The following is a 19700-nucleotide window of genomic DNA, read 5'->3' on the forward strand; positions in this document are numbered from 1 at the left end:
CAGGTCACTCGCAGAGCTCACACTCCGGTGGGGGAGACATGGAGCGTGCCCCAGGTGAGCTCCAGCCCACAGCAGGTGATAGAGGAGGCGCTGCGGCGCAGTGAGGCCATGGGAACCCTGACGGCACCGCCCAAGCTGGCCTGGGCAGCAGCCTCTGGTCAGGGCGAGGGACAGGGGTGTTTACCAGCTTCGGGGGCAGGTGTGGTGATGGGGTGTGGGGGAGACCCTAGGCATAAAGAACAGAAAGTAATGATGTCTGGAAATAACGTGTGTTTTAGAAAGTTCTTGGATTAACACACCATTGTAAATACAACACTGTAAATCAACTCTACTTCAATAAACATTTTTAAAAAAGAAAGTTCTTGGGCCCGTCTGAGCTGCAGACATCTGATCTCCTCCCCTGGCCCAACCCAGCTGAGGTGCTGGTTGACCTCAGGCCCAAGGGAACTGCCTTCCCGGGAACTTTGTTCAGGCTGCCCTGCCCTCCCCCCTGGGAGTCTGTGAGCTCATCTGAAGCCACTGGGCCGGACCCCCTTCACTAGGAGCAGGGTGCCCTCAAGTCTAGATCCTGGTAGTGATGGCTGAGCATCCAGTAACCATGGGTGGCTCAGATCAACTCCTGGGGCTGCCTGGACCTAGCTCCGCCCTGAGACACGGCCGAGAGTGAATCAAGGGTAAGTGAACAAGTTTCAGGTGGCCTGGGCACTCAGGTGGATGCTCAGAAGCCTGCAGGAATATAGGAGCTGCTCCCACTGGCTCTGACCAACCAGCAACTGAGCTTTATGCCAGCCCAGCCTTGGGGCACCCGGGGGACCCTCACCCCTTCAGAGCCCGAGCATTTCTCCTGCAGCAGGGACGAGGCATTGTGGGTCAGACCAGGGAGAGCCCTGCACACCCCGTATCCCAGCATGAGTTGGGGTGGGGGGAGGAACACACCTGACATGCTGAATCTGGGCCCCTGCTCCCAGCCCTGCTGGTGAAGCAGAGGTGAGGCCCGCCTCCCCAAGGCTGAAAGAGTTTCATGTCTTTACCCAGAATCACCAACTGGCAAGATTTTGCCGTATTTGCATTTTTTCTTTCTGGGACACAAACATCTCCCTCACCTCAAGCACTTGGAGGTGCACCATGCTGCTTCACCCCAAACACACCAGGCGACGCCTAAGAATAAGGACACCCCTTCCCACTCCCTACCACTGTGCGCTCAGTCACTTCAGTCATGTCTGATTCTTTGCGACTCCATAGACTGTAGCCCGCCAGACTCCTCTGTCCATGGTCATTCTCCAGGAAAGAATACTGGAGTGGGTTGCCATTTCCTTCTCCAGGGATCTTCCCAGCCCAGGGATCAAACCCACATCTCTTGCATCTCCTGCACTGCAGTGGATTCTTTACCACTAGCGCCACATGGGAAGCCCAGTACCACTGTTACTCTCTTAATTTAACCAACCAGTGGCCCTCAAGCACCTCCCTTACCCAGGAGGGCACTGAGATCTTAATATCAGCTAAAGTGGGGATCATACTCCAAATGGCCCCACAACAGCCTCCACGGCTTTTCCTTCATATCCAGCCAGGATCCAAAGCAAGACCGTTCATTGCTCTCATGTTACCATGTCTCTTTACTCTCACTGAATCAAAAACAGTTTTCCCACTTTTTTTTTCATGACCCTGACATTTTTAAAGTACCCAAGCATCTTACAGAATGTCATATAATTTGGATTTCCATTTTCTCATGACGAGACAGTCTGCACATCATGAACATGACTTAGATGATGTCCCCCTCTCCTGTACTCTTCTATCAGGGAGGCGTTTATCTCTTCACGGAAAGGCAGACTCGTCTCATGACGAGACAGTCTGTACATCATAAATATGGCTTAGATGATGTCCCCCTCTCCTGTGCTCTGTTCTATCAGGGAGGCATTTATCTCTTCACAGAAAGGCAGCCTTCCAGGGGACCTGAGAATCCTTGGCTTCTGTGTTTCCAAAGCACAACCTTTGAGGGAACAGAAAGGGCCAAGCCTGCTCTCTGAGCCAGAGACCATGAGGACCCCAGATGAACTGAGATGAGAAGCTCCCACACCACCATCTATTAGCGGGGCTAAGAGAAATTTAAAGTGAAGTTGGGGGACTTCCCTGGTGGTCCAGTGGTTAAGAATCTGTCATGCAATGCAGGGGACATGGGTGTGATCCCTGGTCAGGGGATGAAGATCCCAAATGCCACGGAAGCCTGTGCAATGAGGATCTGTGTGCCATAACTGAGACCTGACGCAGCCAGATAAATATTCTTTTAAAATAAAATGAAGTAGGGTGTCTGCTACCCATCTGAATCTGGCTGATCTGAAAAATTAACAGTCTCCACTGCTCCTTCCTTATGGCAGCCAAGGGACTCCTCAGAAGTCCTCGCTCTGCTCCCTCCAAAAGTCCCCCTCTGTTCAGGACCCTTTGCACCCTTCCCTGTACCAGCAGGAGAAAATCCAGCCTCCTTACCTTGGCCTTGGAGGCCTCTGCCCACCTTTCTAGGTGCCCCGCCCATGGGAGCCCATCCCTCACCCGGTGCCTTCCAGCCAGCCTCACAGGCCTTGCACAGAGAGCCGTGGCTCCCCCACCAATGCATCTCCTCTCCGCTCAGCTCTCAGGCTAGCGGGCATTTCTGCAGGGAAACCCTCCCAAAACACCTCAGCCAGGCCAGGCTGGTGCAAATCCCCCGCTCTACATTCGGAGCACAAGAGTGATGTCGTTTGTTGCTGTCACTGGTCCTTAGATCTGTGAGATTACAAATGAATACAGTATCTGTCTCCACCAGGGAGACAGATGGGCTCCCCGAGGGGAGGAATAGTGTTTTTTCACTAGTCTTGGTGCCTAGCATCAGGAAATATTTCTTAAATGAACGACACTGTTGGGGAGCACAGGGGCGGGACTTCCCAAAGAAGGTAACATTTGAGCTGGGCTTTGAAGGATGAGCATAAGTTCTCCGAGCTGCAGCAGTGAAGGGAACAGCGAGCAAAGGCAGACATGTATGACTGTGCTGCTGCCTGGGGGAAGGGTGCACTGGACAAGCCTTGAATGCCAGGTTAAGTCTAAGAGCTTTTACCAGCTTTGAACAGAGCAAGGTCATTTCCTTTCATAGAACCCAGTTTTCCTTAAGACAGGAGACCCCAGAGTCCCAGCCTCCATGGAGCCACCAGTCAGCACCTGAGTTTGTCCCCAAAACAGGTCAGGGGACCCAGGCCTGGAGAAGTCCTGTGACCAAGAGGGGAAGTGGGCCCTTGGAGCCCCTCAACTGCTAATGGCTTTAACTCCTATAGACTGACAACTCCTACATCTGAATCTACAACCTGAACCTCTCCTGAACTTTACACTTCCTACTCACCATCTCCACTTAGATGTTTAACAGGTAATCTCAAAGTTAACATGTCCACCAACTAGCAAAAGGAAACGAGAAGGGTTAGAAAAATCACCATTTGGGGACTTTCCTGGTGGTTCAGTGGCTGGGAATGTGCCTTCCAACACAGGGGACCTGGGTTCAATCCCTGGTCCATGAACTAAGAACCCGCATGCCTTGGGGCCACTGAGCCCATGGCTGCAACTACTGCGCCTGTGCGCTAGAGCCCGTGAGCCGCAAGAGGACCCACTGCAAGGGGAAGCCGTCGCTGCAAGAGGTGCTCGCATCGCAACTGCCACAACTAGAGAAAAGCCCACGTACAGCAAGGAACACCCAGCAGACAAAAATAAATAAATAAATTTTATTTTATACATTCATTTTTATAATATCTTTAAATATTTTAAAATAATTAAACAATTTAATTATTTTTAAATATTTTTAAATATTCTCAATATTTTAAAATAATATTTTATTAATATTTATTTGTCTTTATTTATTAAAAATCCACAAAATAATCATGAGGAAGTACTGAGTAATTGGCCCGGACTCTCCAAAAATGTTAGTCCGTGATACACAGAAAAGCTCAGGGACAGGTGGACTTCCCGGGTGGTCCAGTGGTTAAGAATCCACCTGCCAATGCAGTAGACACAGGTTTGATCTATGGTCCAGGAAGATTCCACATGCCATGGGGCAACTAAGTCCATGTGCCACAACTACTGAAGCCTGCTCATGCCCCAGAGCCCACACTCTGCAACTAGAGAAGCCGCTGCAATGAGAAATCTGTGCACCACAACTAGAGAATGGCCCCGGCTCGCCACAGGTAGAGAAAGCCTGCACATAGCAACAAAGACCCAGCATAGCCAAGAAAAAGCTAACGGGCAGATTAAAAACATTTCAATCAATACAGGAAAAAATATTCGATCAAACTCAACACCCTTTCAAGATAAAGAATGCGTGACAAATTAGAACCTCTTCAAGCTGACACTTGAGGAGGGAACATCCCTCCCGCCCCCCAAAATCCACAGCTAACATGTTTTACGGTGCAAGACTGAAAGCTTTCCCCTCAAGATCAGGAACAAAGATGAAGAGTTTCACTCTTGCCACTTCTATTCAATACTGTACAGTAGGTTCCAGCCTGGGCGTTTAGGCAAGAATGAGCTTAGAATGAATGAATAAGTGAATGAACAGATGGCATCCAAATTGGAAAGAAAGAAGTTAAACTACCTCTGTTTGCAGATAACATGATCTCTCATATAGAAAATCATAACAGGACCTCCCTGGTGGTCCAGTGGCTATGATTCCATGCTCCCAAGGCAGGGGACCGGGGTTCCATCTCTGGTTGGGGAAGTAAGACCCCACATACCATGTGGTGTGGCCAAAAAAGGAAAAATTTACAAAGAATGAAGCACTGATTGATACATGTTATAACACAGAAGGAATTTGAAAACATTATGCTAAGTGGAATAAGCCACATATTATTTCCATTTACATTTCCAGAGTAAACAAATCAAGAGACAGAAGGCAGATCAGTGTTGGCCAGGGGATGGGGGAAGGAGAAGAGAGGAGTGACCGCCAATGAGTATGCAGTTTCTTTGGGGGTGATGCTGGTAGAGAATCCGCCTGCAATGTGGGAGACCTGGGTTCAATCCCTGGGTTGGGAAGATCCCCTGGAGAAGGGAAAGGCTACCCACTTCAGTGTCCTGGCCTGGAGAATTCCATGGACTGTATAGTCCATGGGGTCACAAAGAGTCAGACACGACTAAGCAACTTTCACTTTCACTTTAGGGGTGATAAAATGTTCTGAAATTACACGGTGGTGATGGTTGTATAATTTTGTGAGTTTTTTTTTTTTTTTAATTTTGTGAGTTTTAAAACCGCTGAATTGTACCCTTGAAAAGAATGAATTTTATGGTACATAAATTATATAAGTTTTAAAAATGATCTTAAACAGAGAGGTCCATAGAATAGGAAAGCATTTTTGCAAATCATAGATCTGATATGGGATTAGTATCCAGAATATATAGAGAACTCTTACAACTCAACAACAACAAAAGTAAACAACCTCATTTTTTAGGCAGCTTTTTCGAGTTTTTTTTGGTCGCACTGCACATCATGTGGGATCTTGGTTCCCTGACCAAGATCGAACCCAGGCCCACCCAGCAATGAAAGTGCCAAGTCCTAACCATTGGACCGCCAGGGAATTCCCTAAATGGGCGAAGCATCTGAATAGACACTTCTCTGAAGAAGATACACAAGTGGTCGATAAGCACATGAAAAGATGCTTAACATTAGTTATTGTGGAAATACAAGTCAAAACCACAATGAGACATCACTTCACACTCATTAGGATGACTATTATTTAGCAAAAAGAAAAAGAAAAAATAACAGAAAATGACAAGTGTTGGCAAGGATGGAGAGAAATTAGAACCCTGTGTACTCTTGGTGGGAATGTAAGAGGTATAGCTACTATGGGAAACAGTATGGTGGTTCCCGCATCCCTCCCCCCCAAAAAAAACTAACTAAAAACAGAGTTACCATATAACCCTTCAATTTTGCTTCTGGATATATACCCTAAAAAAAAAAAAAAATCAAAAGCAGGGACTCAAAAAGATACTTGTACTACACCCATATTAAGAGCAGTATTCTTCACAATAACCAAAAGATGGAAACACAATGTCCGCCGACATGAATGAATAAGCAAAACTGTGGTCTTTGCACACAATGGAATATTATTTAACCTTAAAAAGGAAGAAAATTCTGACATATGCTGCAAGATGGATGAACTCTGAAGATACTATGCCAAGTGAAATAAACCAGTCACAAAAGGACAAATACTGTGTGATTCCATTTATATGAGTCTCCCAGAGTAGTCAAATTCATAGAGACAGGAAGTGGAAGGGTGGTTGCCCAGCAGGTGAGGAAAAAGAATAGGTAAGCTGTTTACTGGGCTATGGAATCTAAGTTGGGGAAGATGAAATGGTTCTGGGGATGGACAGTGGTGACAGTTGTACAACAATGTGAATGTACTTAATGCCACTAAACTATACACTCAAAATGGTTAAAATGGTAAATTTTGCTATTTTACCACACACACAAAATCACTGCAGATGGTTGACTGTAGCCATGAAATTAAAAGACGCTTGCTCCTTGGAATAAAAGTTATGATCAACCTAGATAGCATATTAAAAAGCAGAGACATTATCAACAAAGGTCCGTCTGGTCAAGGCTATGGTTTTTCCAGTGGTCATGCATGGATGTGAGAGTTGGACTATAAAGAAAGCTAAGTGCCGAAGAATTGATGCTTTTGAACTGTGGTGTTGGAGAAGACTCTTGAGAGTCCCTTGGACTGCAAGGAGATCCAACAAGTTCATCCTAAAGAAAATCAGTCCTGAATATTCATTGGAAGGACTGATGCTGAAGCTGAAACTCCAATACTTTGGCCACCTGATGCAAAGAACTGACTCACTTGAAAAGACCCTGATGCTGGGAAAGATTGAAGGCAGGAGGAGAAGGGGATGACAGAGGATGAGATGGTTGGATGGCATCACCAACTCAATGGACATGAGTTTGAGCAAGCTCTGGGAGTTGGTGATGGACAGGGAGGCCTGGCGTACTGTAGTCCATGGGGTCGCAAAGAGTCGGACACAACTGAGCGACTGAACTGAAATGAACCAAACCACTGCCCGCACCCCCCCCCACACACACACACACACACAGGAGGATCAAAGAAATATGACAACCTTGGATTGGCTGTTGGGCCAGAAAAAAATTTTTTGTAAAGAACATTATCGGGATAATTGGAAAAACTTGAATATGGACTGTTAGACAATAGTATTAAATTGATGTTAAAATTTTCCTGATTTTTACAAAGATATGTTGCCAAGTCCAAGCTCCCTCTGCTCGCCACAGGACAGGCCGATGAATCCAAAAGAAGAGGTATTGAGGCAAGGAATATGACTATATTTGGAAAGCCAGCAGGCTGAAAAGATGGCAGATTAATGTCTCAAAATAACCATCTTTCTCAGGGGTCTGGACTCCAGGTTCTTTCGTAGAAACCAGAAAGAGAAGGGGTGAGGAAGTAAAGTGAAAAGACAGAACAGAGAGGGAGAGGCACAGGGGAAGTAAAGTAAAAGGGCCACAGTCTTGCAAAACATGTCAGGGAATGGCCAGCTGTGTGAAAGGGGATGTACTAATCTCCTTTTCACAGGTGGGCAGGGTCAGATTATCTCCTGGTGAGCTGAACAAAGGCACTTTAACAGTCAGGCAGAGGAGCAGGGTCCTCTGAGGCAGGCTAGCAAGTATGATTAGAACAACAGCAATGAAAAGCAAGTCAAAGAAACAGTTCTACAAGAGATATACGGTACAATGTGGGGAATATAGCCAATATTTTATGGTAACTATAAGTGGACTATAACCTTCAAAAATTTTGAATCATTATATTGTACACCTATAACTTATATAATACTGCACATCAACTATATTTCAATGTTTTACTTTTTCCTGGTTTTAATCATTGCATTATGGATATATAATACTTTCCTTCTTAGGAGATACTCACTGAGGTATTTCAGGGTAACAGGGCTTGATCTGTGCAAGTTACTCTCAAATGGCTGGGGAGGAGGATACACACACACACACACACACACACACACACACACACACACACACACACACAGAGTACAGAATCTGGATGAAGGTATACAGGAGCTGTCCGTACAGCTCTTATAACTTTATCCTAAATTTGAAACTATTTCAAAATAAAGTTTTTAAAATGTAGTAAGTTTTAAATATGTCCAAAACAGAACTTCTGATTCCTCACCAAACCTGCTCCTTCCATAGACTCAATTTAGGAAATGTTGGCTCTTTCCTTCCCAGCTGCTCAGGCTGAAACCGGTATATGGTGTCGTTTCCAGGGCTCTGAAGAGCTCCAGTACCATAGTTCTTTATGTCTCAGTGCAGAGAAGAATTCGGCGAGAGCAGAGTGGTAGATGAGAAGTGATTTATTAGAATAGGACGCTTGTGAGGCTTGCAAGTGGACAGGTGAGGAATGCCACACCCCGAGGACTTACTGGGCTACAGTTTTACAATCAAAGGATAAGTGGGGAGGGGGAGAAGCCCTTCTTTGTCTTCCTTGAATAGACGTCATGTTTTCCTCATTAGTTCATCCTCCAGGTTGTACAGGGGAGTTTTCTCGTCCCTGTGTGGTTAAACTAGTTCCACGAATTATTTTTTTATGTGTGCAGAGAGCATGTCCTAGGGATCGGTAACTTACTGTGCTCACTGGGCAAGATGTGGGGCTCATGCCACAGTTTTTTTTATTGTTGTGGGGCATGTCTCGTGCTTCTGTTGCATGGTTTTGTTGCTAAGCAAGCCTGCTTGGTTCTGTGGTTAAGCAAACCTGCTTTCTCGAGTAACCATTAACTTACAGGGGTCTCCCATATTTTTCTACTTACAATCCCCTATTGGGATTAACTACTCAATCACCTTGGAATCTTCACACACACATTAATCACCTTGGAATCTTCACACACACACACACACACACACACACACACCAATCCAAGTGAAAATCCTACCAGATGCAACTTCAAAATATGTCCAGAATCCCATCATTTCTCCCACTGCCAGCTCACTAGTCTGGATACCTCATCCTGCTCAATAGCCCCTCACTGATCTCCCTGCTCCCTGCCACCCCCACCCACCCACCCACTCCAAGAGGGATTCAGTTAAAACATAAGCCAGATCATGCCACCCTTTGCTCAGAACTCTCTGAGGCCTTACAGTGGTCTACAAGTGTAAACGGGTAAGTGAAAGGGTCCCTGGAGAAAGAGAACCAGGAATGGCTTTCTTGACAGAAGGGAAGCCATTCTGGCCTAAGCCATTTTATGATTTAAGCCTGGCCACAATGCTTGTCCTTGAACAGTTCTCAGTAATGAATGATCTTAAGGGAACAATAGCATGCAGAAAAAAGGCAGTCAAACATTACAGTGATAAAGAGGTGATAAAGTCCCAGTTCCTCCTCAAGGGGTTATACATAACAATTCATCTTTGAGTACTGCAGGAACTAAAGTCCCCACCCAGGTAGAGGAAGGAATGATGACCTTCTTGACTTTAATCAACTAAAGTTTGGACTCTTAAGTCAACCCTGGCCCCAATTCTATGAGGAATTCTCCTCTGCTTAACCCCTTCATGAATATGCACGTACCCTTAGCTTAAAAGTGAAAGCGAAAGTTGCTCAGTGGTGTCCGACTCTGTGACCCTATGGACTATAGAGTCCATGGAATTCTCCAGGCCAGAATACTGGAGTGGGTAGCAGTTCCCTTCTCCGGGGGATCTTCCCAGCCCAGGGATGGAACCCAGGTCTCCCGCATTGTAGGCGGATTCTTCACCAGCTGAGCCTCCCCCAATTTTGCTGTCCAGGGAGACACTGCTTTGGGAAAGATTCCCCATGCTCTCCTTACTGACTGCAAGAAATAATATTTCCTTCCTCCTCCTGATCTTTGGCCTGGCAGTGTCTATTGGTTTGACACCCACCAAAAGGCAAACCCAAGGATCCCTGGGGCTAAGTCCCTACTGCTTCTCAGACCACCTCCCCAGCCCCCATCCCTCAGTGACACTCACCTCTCCCAGCTCCCCGACCATGAGCTGAACAAGCGCCCCTACAGGGCTTCTGTCTCAGGTGTTCACCAGGCTGGGCTCACTCCCTCACCTCCTTCCTGGGAGGCAGCCCCTACCTCCTGTTGTTCTCTCTCCCCTCACCTCTTTTTATTCTCCTTTCAGGCATTTGTTTCTGCTCTCCAAGCCATGTACTATTTGTTCATGACATTTCTCTCCACAAGAACAAAAGCTTCCTGAGTGCAATCACTATAGTTCACTGCTATTTCCCCAGCACTCGTGCCAGACAGGTAGCAGGTGTCAGTTAATATTTACCAAGTAAGTAACTGGATGTTGAAAAGTTCCCTTGGGAATGGAACGGCTGAGTTGGATCAAAAGGAGGGAGAGAAAGCGGCAGGCAGGAGTCTGGGCCAGGGCTGTTGGGTAAGCTGGGCCTTGGGGGCTCACAGTGATGGACAGGGCCTGATGGTGAAGACAGAGAGGATGGGTCTGTCCTCCCAGCCTCCATCCTCTGACTCAGGCCAACAAGAAGGGGTTGGGGGTGCAGCCCCACTGGCAAGGATGCTCCAGGGGTCCGCCGATCCCAGCTCTCACTGGCTCCCCAGGGCCTCCGTGGGTCTTTCTGGCCACTGTCTCACCACCACCCTCCCCTTTTGCAGGTGGGGACAACGAGGGCACTTGGAGAGCGACTTGGCCCAAGGCCCACGGGCGCCCCACCCCCGCAGGGCCTGTGAGTACAGCAGATCCACTCTGACACGGCTCTTCTCTGGGAGTGGAAAAAAGCCCTACTTGGCCTGGTGGAAAGAAGCTTTCCCCGGGGAATAGGCCGGGGCGCGGGCTCTGGGGGAACGGTGGGGGTGGGGTCTGAGGTCCGGAGGCCTCGCTAGAGAGGAAGGACCAGCTCAGACAGACCCCCTTCCCCGGGTTGTCCAGGCCCCCCACTCGCCCCCTGTCACCTCCCCCGGCCCACCATGGGGAAGGCCCTCGCAGCCTGGGGGGGTTCACCCGGGAACACCCCACCTCCCTGGCCCGTGGGTCGCGGCCAAATAAGGCCGGGCTGCCGCGGCCCCGCCCCTGCCCGCCGCCGCACATTCTTCTGCCTTGTAAGGCCCGGCGCCTCGCCCCGCCCCGCGCCCCCACCCTCGGGCCCAGACCCCACCGACGGCCCGACGGCCCCGGCTCCGCAGCCGCTCCGCACACCGCGCCAGCACCTTCTCCGCACCAGGTGGGAGCCCCGCGGCCCGGGGGGTCTGGAGTGGGCGGTGTGACGGCCGCGGCTGGGACTTGGGGACGCGAGCGGGGAGGCGGGGGTCGCAGGATCTCTGGGCTGGGACAGATCGTAGGGCTGGGGCTGCGAGGTTGCTCCGTCCTACGGGGATTCGGGAGGCGGCTGGGCAGCAGGGAGACTGGACAGGCTCTGGGAAGCAGTAGGCCTGCAGCGAGGGAAGACTGTTCAGGCCCTGCCCCTTCGCTGTGAAGTTAGAGACGCCGACCCCGGGAAGGGCGTGGGGTCGCTGGCATTCCCTGCTCTAGAGGACCCGTCTGTGTCACAGACGGGAAACAGCCCTACCAGGCTCCCGCGGAGCATCCCTGACCCCTCCCCTATCTCCTGGGGCAGGAAAGAGGGATGGAGCCTGGGGTAACTTGTCTCCGCCATCACACCAACGCTGAGTGCCATCCCGGGGCTTCCCTGCTCTGAGTCCACTGCCCCCCTAGGCCTGCTGGGTGGGGAAGCTTGGCCGAGGGCCTTAGGGCTCATCCCCTGTACCCGCTGGCCTGACAAGGCCCTGGGCTGCAGGAAGCGGTCCCCGCTCCTCCCCAGCCCTGCAGCTGCTCTGGCTGCTTCGGGAAAGAGTCAGGTAACTCCCCCTTCAAGGGAGGCGAGTTTACCAACAAGGCAGCTGGCACTGCCAGCCAGAGAGACCCTGACGTAATGGGGAACACAGGCTGTGTCTGTGCTGTTACAGTGGGGTTTCGAGATCAGAAGCGGGGAGGTGGCACCTAGCTGTAGCAGGCCAAGGACCAGTTATATCTGATCCCTGGTGTGTAGGACCCCCAGGAGGAGGCAGCGATGGCTCCAGGTCTTAAGAGCTCAGCCTGGCTCTGACCCCAGTTCCTCAATCAAGCCTACAAATTGCCTCTGGTCACAACAGTGCCCCTCAACTGCCATCGGCCCACCAGGAGAAGCCATCTGCCACCCCCAGACCTAAGCCTAGCCCAGGGGTCCCAGCTTCCAGTTGGACTCTCTCCCTCTTATGGGCACACCAGTTCTTTTAATTGCACAGTGAGGGCACCCCATTTTCCCCACCCTGCTCCCCAAGGTTGCTGGGATGGACAAACTGTGAAGTTCAGTGCTCCAAGCCCTGTCACAGTCCCTCAAAAGAAGAGGGTGGGGATGGGGCGGCCACGGAGACAGGGAAGCTAAGGCAGAATCAGAGCAGTGGGTGGGCTCTCGGCCACTCCTGCCACGTCTGCTCTAGAACTGTACAGATGGGGGTGGCGTGACTGATGGGGACCGTGACAGTCTCTGCTGGGCACGGTGGACTTCTCAGCTGCCTGCTGTGGGCGTCATGAGTTAAAGTTCCCAGAGAACACCCGGCCCGGGGAAGAACCGGGCGCCTCGAAGCACTCATACAGGAGAGGGTGGCACTCCCTGCCGACAGCACCGTCCCACCCCCTACCCTTTCCCAAAAGGGAAAGGCTTTTGTCTACCCACCTTGAACCACACGAGAAGCACTGAAGGCCAGGTGTGTGGGTCCAGGGGGACAGTCTATAACTATAGGCAGTTGTGCCTGTGGGGAGAGGCTGGGGCTGGCCAGGGTCCCAGCTCAGGGTTTAAGATCTCAAAGGCCAGAGATCCAGAACAGCTTGAACAAGGTCATGGGATAAAGGCCTGGAAGATAGATGGAGGAGCACTTAAGGCTTCTTGCAGATCCTCAACCACGAGACTCAGGACAGAGGAAAGAGGGGCAGCAGCCCTGGGGCCCCAAACTGCCCCAGAAGAACAGTCCCCAGAAGATATGAGAAGAGTTCAGGGAAAGAGCACCTTGTTGTGCCTCAGTTTCCCCATCTGTACAGTGGGGTCAGTAGACTGGCTGCAGCTGCCTTCATAGTCATTCATTAAACAAGCATCTCTGAGTGTCACCATGGGCTTGGGTATAATTCAGGGTGCTTACACCAGCCCTGACTGATTGTGATGGAGAGAGACTAAGTGCTTGCTGTCAAAGCCAGAGTGGGGGTCTGCTCCCCGAGGGTTGTCTGAAGAACTGGGCTCTAGAAGGAAGGGTGTTCCAGGGGGAGAACCAAGAAGGACAGTCTGGGGGTACCTGGGAGCAGCCAGAGGTCCAGCTGGGCAGGATCACAGCTGCAAGAGGGATGACAAGGCCAGTCAGAGAGCAGGGTAGGAGAGGCTCAGAGGGCCTCCTTCCGTGCCAGGCCTGATGGGAGAGGAGTTTGGCAGGAACCCTCAAGGGCTTCAGGGTGAAGTACTGCGGTCTGCGTGCAATGGGTGAGACTGGCTGGAGGTTTGGAGGCCAGGCCTAAACAAAGGTGACAGGAAGCTGGGGTGCTCAGTCTGGGGGAGCTTTATGCTTCTATAAGCACTGAAGAGGGAGAACAAAGAGCAGGACCCAAATCAGGTCTGTCCCCCCACCAAGGGGCTGGTCACGTGGGGACAGGTGGGGGGAAGGGAGGCTGCCCAGAGCGCTGGCCTTCAGAACCTCCAGAGGAGGAGGAGGAATGTCAGGAATGCAGGGCTGACCCGGCTCCTTCCTGCTGCTGGGGGCAGGGAGCTTCGGAGCCTCTCCCAAGGCTGCCCACCTTGTCACTGGGAGAGAGATGGATGGTGTGAATGCTCTTGAGGATTAAGGGAGATAAAGCACGGAAATGGTTGGCACCGAACCCAATCCTAAGTGTCTACCCAAACCATGACAGCAGAAATAGCTTCCTCTGGGCCGGACACCATGCCAGGGGCTTTTCGGGCACAAGTCAATGGATCCCTTTGGCTGGGCACTCCTATCCCATTCCAGATGAGGAAACACTTCGGAGAGGTAGAGGAAGTTGTTTCAGATCATGTCACAGGGCCAACACTGGCTGCTTCTGTGATGAGCCGGGTGGCAGGAGCCCCCAGCCTATAAGGAGCACAAAGGCCAGGCCCAGGCACCAACAGCCGAGTGGGGTGGGGGTAGGCCAGAAACTTCTCTGGCCCAGGATCACTGGCTCTCCCATCTGCACCCTCTGCCTACAGGAAAGCCCCACACGCCTGCAGCCAAGATGTCCAGTAAACGGGCCAAGGCCAAGACCACCAAGAAGCGGCCACAGAGGGCCACGTCCAATGTGTTCGCGATGTTTGACCAGTCCCAGATCCAGGAGTTTAAGGAGGCCTTCAACATGATCGACCAGAACCGAGACGGCTTCATCGACAAGGAGGACCTGCATGACATGCTGGCCTCGATGGGTGAGCAGAGGCAGGGCCAGGGGGCTGTGTGGTCCCACGAGGGCTGCAGCTGGAGCAGGCGGTGGGGTGACCCATCCGTCAGGGAACACTTCCCGTGTACTGATTGAGGCGCCCAGCCTGGAGAGGAGCTGCCATCTCTTTGTCCATTTAACAGACAGGAAAACTGAGGCACAGAGCAGTTCGGCACTGGACTTGAACCCAGACAGGCCCACTCCTGCCTCAGGCAGACCTGTGGTTTCAACTGCCTGGTACCACTTCACTGAAGGAAAAGGATCAGCAGCTACAAAACTGCACAGACTTTCCATTGTATAGATGGGGAAACTGAGGCCTAGAGTGGAGGCCAGGGCACCTCCTTGCTCCCTCAGAGGTCACCTGTGTCAGACTCTGAGAGGCGGACTCCAGTGACTTCCCCAGACTCAGAATCTCAGAGCTGAAAGGCCTCAGGAATCTAGCACCTTGCACCATAGCCCAGGTGGGGAAACTGAGGCCCAGAGGCCAGGCTTCCAGACGCCAGCCCACCAGACACCAAGGTGGTCTGCCTCCACATCCCTCCTCGTGCCCTGGCCACAGAAAACCCCCCTGAGTCCCTGGCGCCCCCTTCATCCAGGTGAAAGCGTCTGGGTCAGACCCTGGCCGGGGGTGGGTGGTCTCGGGCAGCAGAGGAGGCAGCCCATGGCAGTCAGGCCCAAGTCAGGCCCTGGCACCGCCCCTCACTGGGCAGCCCCACTCTGGCCCGTGGCCGTGTGTGCATCCCAGGGGGCCTGGTGAGAGCAGCAAACGACCTTGCAGGACCAGGAGGGCGGACCCTGGACACGGTCCCCACCGTCAGGGCAGACTCACTGGAGGCTCCTCCCTGGGAAGGTCAGGGGCCCGAAGGAAGACTGAGGCCTGGGCAGGAGAGGAGCTGTGTGTCCTGCAGTCACAGCTCTTCAGGCACCAGCCATCCCACGGGGACACGGCCGAGTGTGGGGCTCAGAGGAGACAGGGAGACAAAAGACTCCCAGGCTTCCCAGGTGGCGCAGTGGCCAAGAACCCTCCTGCCAATGCAGGAGACGCAGGTTCGGCCCCCGAGTCGGGAAGATCCCCTGGAGGAGGAAATGACAACCCGCGCCAGTATTTTCTTGCCTCCATGGACAGAGGAGCCTGGTGGGCTACAAGTCCCTGGGATCGCAGAGAGTCGGATGCAGCTAAGCAACTGAGCACACACACCTGGGCTCTCAACCCCAGAGACTACACTGTACGTCTACCCAGGAAAACCCCACTCCTGTGTTTGGCTCAAGTCAGTGGGTCCACAGGTCAGTCAGGGCCTCTGGTTAAGAACATCACCCTCTGGGAATTCCCCGGCAGTCCAGTGGTTAGGACTCCGCGCTTCCCCTGCAAGGAGCGTGAGTTTGATCCCTGATAGGGGAACTAAGACCTTGTGGGTCATGTGGCACAGCCGAAAACAAGAATCAGGACCATCATCCTCAGGTTTAAAAACAAGAGCAGCAAACAATAAAACAGCAATAGCAAGTGGCAGCTCTGCAGGTATTATCTTAAATCTCAAAGGTGGATGTGATTATCATTCTCACTTTATAAATGAGGAAACAGAGGCTCAGAGAGGTTAAGTAATCTGCCTGACGTCACACAGCTACAAAGTGTCAGAGCTGGGATTTGAACCCAGCAGCTGATTTGAGTCCATAGGGCCGTGCCAGTCACTGTTCTGTGCATTTTACAGCCATTGCCTTCCTCATCTTCGCAGCTCTCCTCAGGGACTGGGAAAGCAGGCACCGAGCTGGGATTCAGACCTTAGCCTGTGTGACACCAAAGCTCACTGGTTTAACTACTTTCGAAACTGAGCCTGGGGTCTGGGGTCCGGCTGCCTGGCTTCAAATGCTGGCTCCACTCCTCACTTGCTGTGTGACCGAGGACAAGGCACCTCACCTCAGAGCCTCAGGTCCCACATTGGTGAGGGGGGTAAGAAGGCTGAGGTGGTGACACTTAAGCCATAAGGCACACGGAGTGCCAAAGGCAGGAAGCAATCCGCAGACGGGGGCTCTTACACCTTAGACAGCGGGACCCACAGCGGATATCCAGACCCCAGACCCGAGGAGGAAACTGGTGGAGGCCACCAGGGGAGTGGGCGGTGATGATCAGTGGGACGGAGCTGTCAGAGCCGGCAGTCCCAGAGAGAGGCTGTACAGCTTACAGTGGCTCAGAGGTTAAAGCGTCTGCCTGCAATGCGGGAGACCTGGGTTCGATCCCTGGGTTGGGAAGATACCCTGGAGAAGGAAATGGCAACCCACTCCAGTATTCTTACCTGGAGAATCCCATGGACGCAGGAGCCTGGTAGGCTACAGTCCATGGGTTCGCAAAGAGTTGGACACGACTGAGCGACTTCACTTTCAAGTTAACTAGTCAGCTCTAGTTTACTAACACCAGGGCTTCCCTGGTGGCTCGGATGGTGCTTGCAATGCAGGATACATGGGTTCGATCTCTGCGTGGGAAAGATCCCCTGGAGAAGGGCATGGCTATTCACTCCAGTATTCTTGCCTGGAAAATTCCATGGAGAGAGGAGCCGGGTGGGCTACAGTCCATGGGGTCGCAGAGTTGGACACGACCGAGTGACTACCCTTTCACACTTCTCAACCGTTTACTAAACGTACTGTCTCCTGTCTATGGGGCTATGCAGGGAGGGGACGGGAGGTGACAGCAGGCACGGACGGCCCTTCCCCACAGGGAAGAACCCCACGGACGAGTACCTGGAAGGCATGATGAGCGAGGCCCCGGGGCCCATCAACTTCACCATGTTCCTCACCATGTTTGGGGAGAAGCTGAACGGCACAGACCCCGAGGACGTGATCCGCAACGCCTTCGCCTGCTTCGACGAGGAGGCCTCAGGTCAGTCGGCAGCCTCGGGGCAGAGGCCTGGATGGGGCTGGGGTCGCGCACCTTGCCCGGGCACCCCGCGTGTGCAAGTGCCACCCGGCTGCGCTGGCACCTCAGGGCCCCCCTCTGCCCCCAAAGGACCGGAGAGATCACCTGCCCACCTATTTCTGCCACCAGAACGATAAAAGCTGCTTCCTTGTTGTTCCCCCCCAAAGGCTAAACTGAAACAGACCACATCCCCCAAGCCTTCCCACTTCTTAGCTCTCCTACTGGCCCAATGCACTGGCTTCTGCTTTTGACCCTTCCAGAAACCAAACCATTTCAGGCCGGCGGGCTGAAAGGTTATAGAAACCAGCCCCACCCTCAGGTTCTCCAAAGGGCTTGTGGCTCTCTCCCAGGGACGCCGCCGGCAGTAGCTGCTTCAGTGGTTTCTCAGGGACCAGAGGCACACCACAGGCCTAAGCACGTTCAGAACCTTTTCCTGACTGTGTCACAGCTCCCTAACTAGATTGGCATGTTTTCCTCCCCATTTTCCAGATCAAACAGGCAAAGAAAGGTTAAGTAACTTGCCCAAGGTCACACAGCTAGAAAGAAGAGATGAGCATTCAGACGCAGGCAGTGGTACTCTGGGGCCCAGGTTCTTCAAGCAGCACAGTCAGCACCCCCACAGCCCCAAGCAGGGCACCCCAACCCTCACAGCCCCAGGCAGGGCCTCCCCACCCCCACAGCCCCAGGGCCCCCCACTCACCCCCACAGAAACACTTCGCAGACAGCCCCACTGCAGAACTGTTCCCGCTGGGCCTGGTGACCTCGAACTGAACAGACACCAGGGCTGTGTCTTTCCCCGGCCCCCCACCCTCCAGGTCTGCGAGTCCTGGTGGGGGCCCCGGGTAGGGGGTGTGAGGTGTGTCTCAAGGCCCTGGCCCTGCGCCTCCCCCTCCCCCGCCCCCCCCCCAGGTTTCATCCATGAGGACCACCTTCGGGAGCTGCTCACCACCATGGGCGACCGCTTCACAGATGAGGAGGTGGACGAGATGTACCGAGAGGCGCCCATTGATAAGAAAGGCAACTTCAACTACGTGGAGTTCACCCGCATCCTCAAACATGGCGCCAAGGACAAGGACGACTAGGCCATCCCAGCGCCCCCTACCCAGGCCCCTGTCCCAGCCACCTGCTCCCACGTACACCGTCTGCACCGGCTCCATGCCCACGAGCCCAGAGCCCCCTCTCAGAGGACTCTCCCTCTGAGGGGCCGGGGGCCCAGCTCCGAGTGAAGGAAACAGGCTGAGCACCGTACCAGGCCTGGGGCATAGCCAACGGGAGGCTGGTGACCCTCCGAGGAAACCCCATCTTCTTGGGAGCTGGGCCAGGAGGCCCCAAGGGGAGGCTCCTAGGAGAGCCCCGGCCTCGGCTGTTGCCTGCCCGCTTCTGGCTGCTCCCCACAGGAAGGGCCCTGTGTCCTGGTCTGGGACACCATGACACTTGCACCCCCCTGCAAGCCCTTCCCCAGCCACTGCCACAAACACATGAATCTCACCGAGGTCCCCTCTCAGAGGACAGGGTGCCATTCCCCTCCCTTCCACCCTGCCCGGCCACGAGAACACACCCCACCCCACCGGGAGTGTGCTCTGGAAGATGCAAGAGGGCGGACATTCGTCTTGGGGAGGCAGAGCCTCTAATAGAAGGTGGAGCACTGTTTTGGGTGTGTATGTCTGTGGTTGGGGTGAAATAAAGGTGCCCTGAGGCCCCAAACACCTCCCTCCCTCTCCTTCCCCAGTGGCTGCCCCTCCACCCTCGGACCCCCAGCCCAGGGAAGGCTCAGCTGAGACCAGACCAGTGCGAGGGAGCAGGCAGGTCCTGAGCGGAAAAGCTCTCCTGGGAGGGAACGGGCAGGACCCACCACAGCAAATCCCAGTGGGGCTTCTGGGGCTCTGAGAGAGCAGGGGTCAAGGTCACAGCCTTCAGGACTAGCACCTGGGTCTCCAGGGTCCCCTCAATGCTCCTGGGAAGCCAGGTGGTCCTAGAAGAGCAGGGAGGCTTTGGGAGCCGTGAGGAGGGTTCTTCCCCTTCGGGCGGGGAAGCAGGTGAGAAAGAATGGATTCCCCACGGGCAGCTAGCGGGTGTGCCCTCCGCCGCTGGAGGGTCAGTTCTGCCACGTGACCAGTGGCGCAGCAAGCCACAGCTTTTCCCATCCCAAGAGACTGGCAGGACTGGGATCCCCGTTAACAGTGGGGACTCTGATGACAGCGCCTGGAGCCTAAGGGGAAGGGAGATACTGGTTGAATGAACAGAGTCCACAGGGACAGGGGCCGCCTGAGGTCACTCAGTGGGTCTGGGGCAGAGGGAGAGCTGGTCCCTGGCCTCTGGACCTTCTAGGGGCTCAGG

General features: G+C 53.1%; 1 protein-coding gene across 1 annotated transcript; it reads left to right on the forward strand.

The window, feature by feature from the left end:
* Positions 1–11108: 11108 nt before the first annotated feature.
* Positions 11109–19067, forward strand: MYL9 (myosin light chain 9). Its single transcript, XM_020892049.2, has 4 exons — positions 11109–11216; positions 14238–14447; positions 17166–17327; positions 18273–19067. Exons 2-4 carry the CDS (start codon positions 14264–14266, stop codon positions 18443–18445), a joined length of 519 nt encoding a protein of 172 aa, XP_020747708.1. The 5' UTR covers positions 11109–11216; positions 14238–14263; the 3' UTR covers positions 18446–19067.
* Positions 19068–19700: the final 633 nt, after the last annotated feature.

The sequence above is a fragment of the Odocoileus virginianus genome, chromosome 9 (genome assembly GCF_023699985.2).
Source record: "Odocoileus virginianus isolate 20LAN1187 ecotype Illinois chromosome 9, Ovbor_1.2, whole genome shotgun sequence".
Taxonomy (NCBI): domain Eukaryota; kingdom Metazoa; phylum Chordata; class Mammalia; order Artiodactyla; family Cervidae; genus Odocoileus; species Odocoileus virginianus.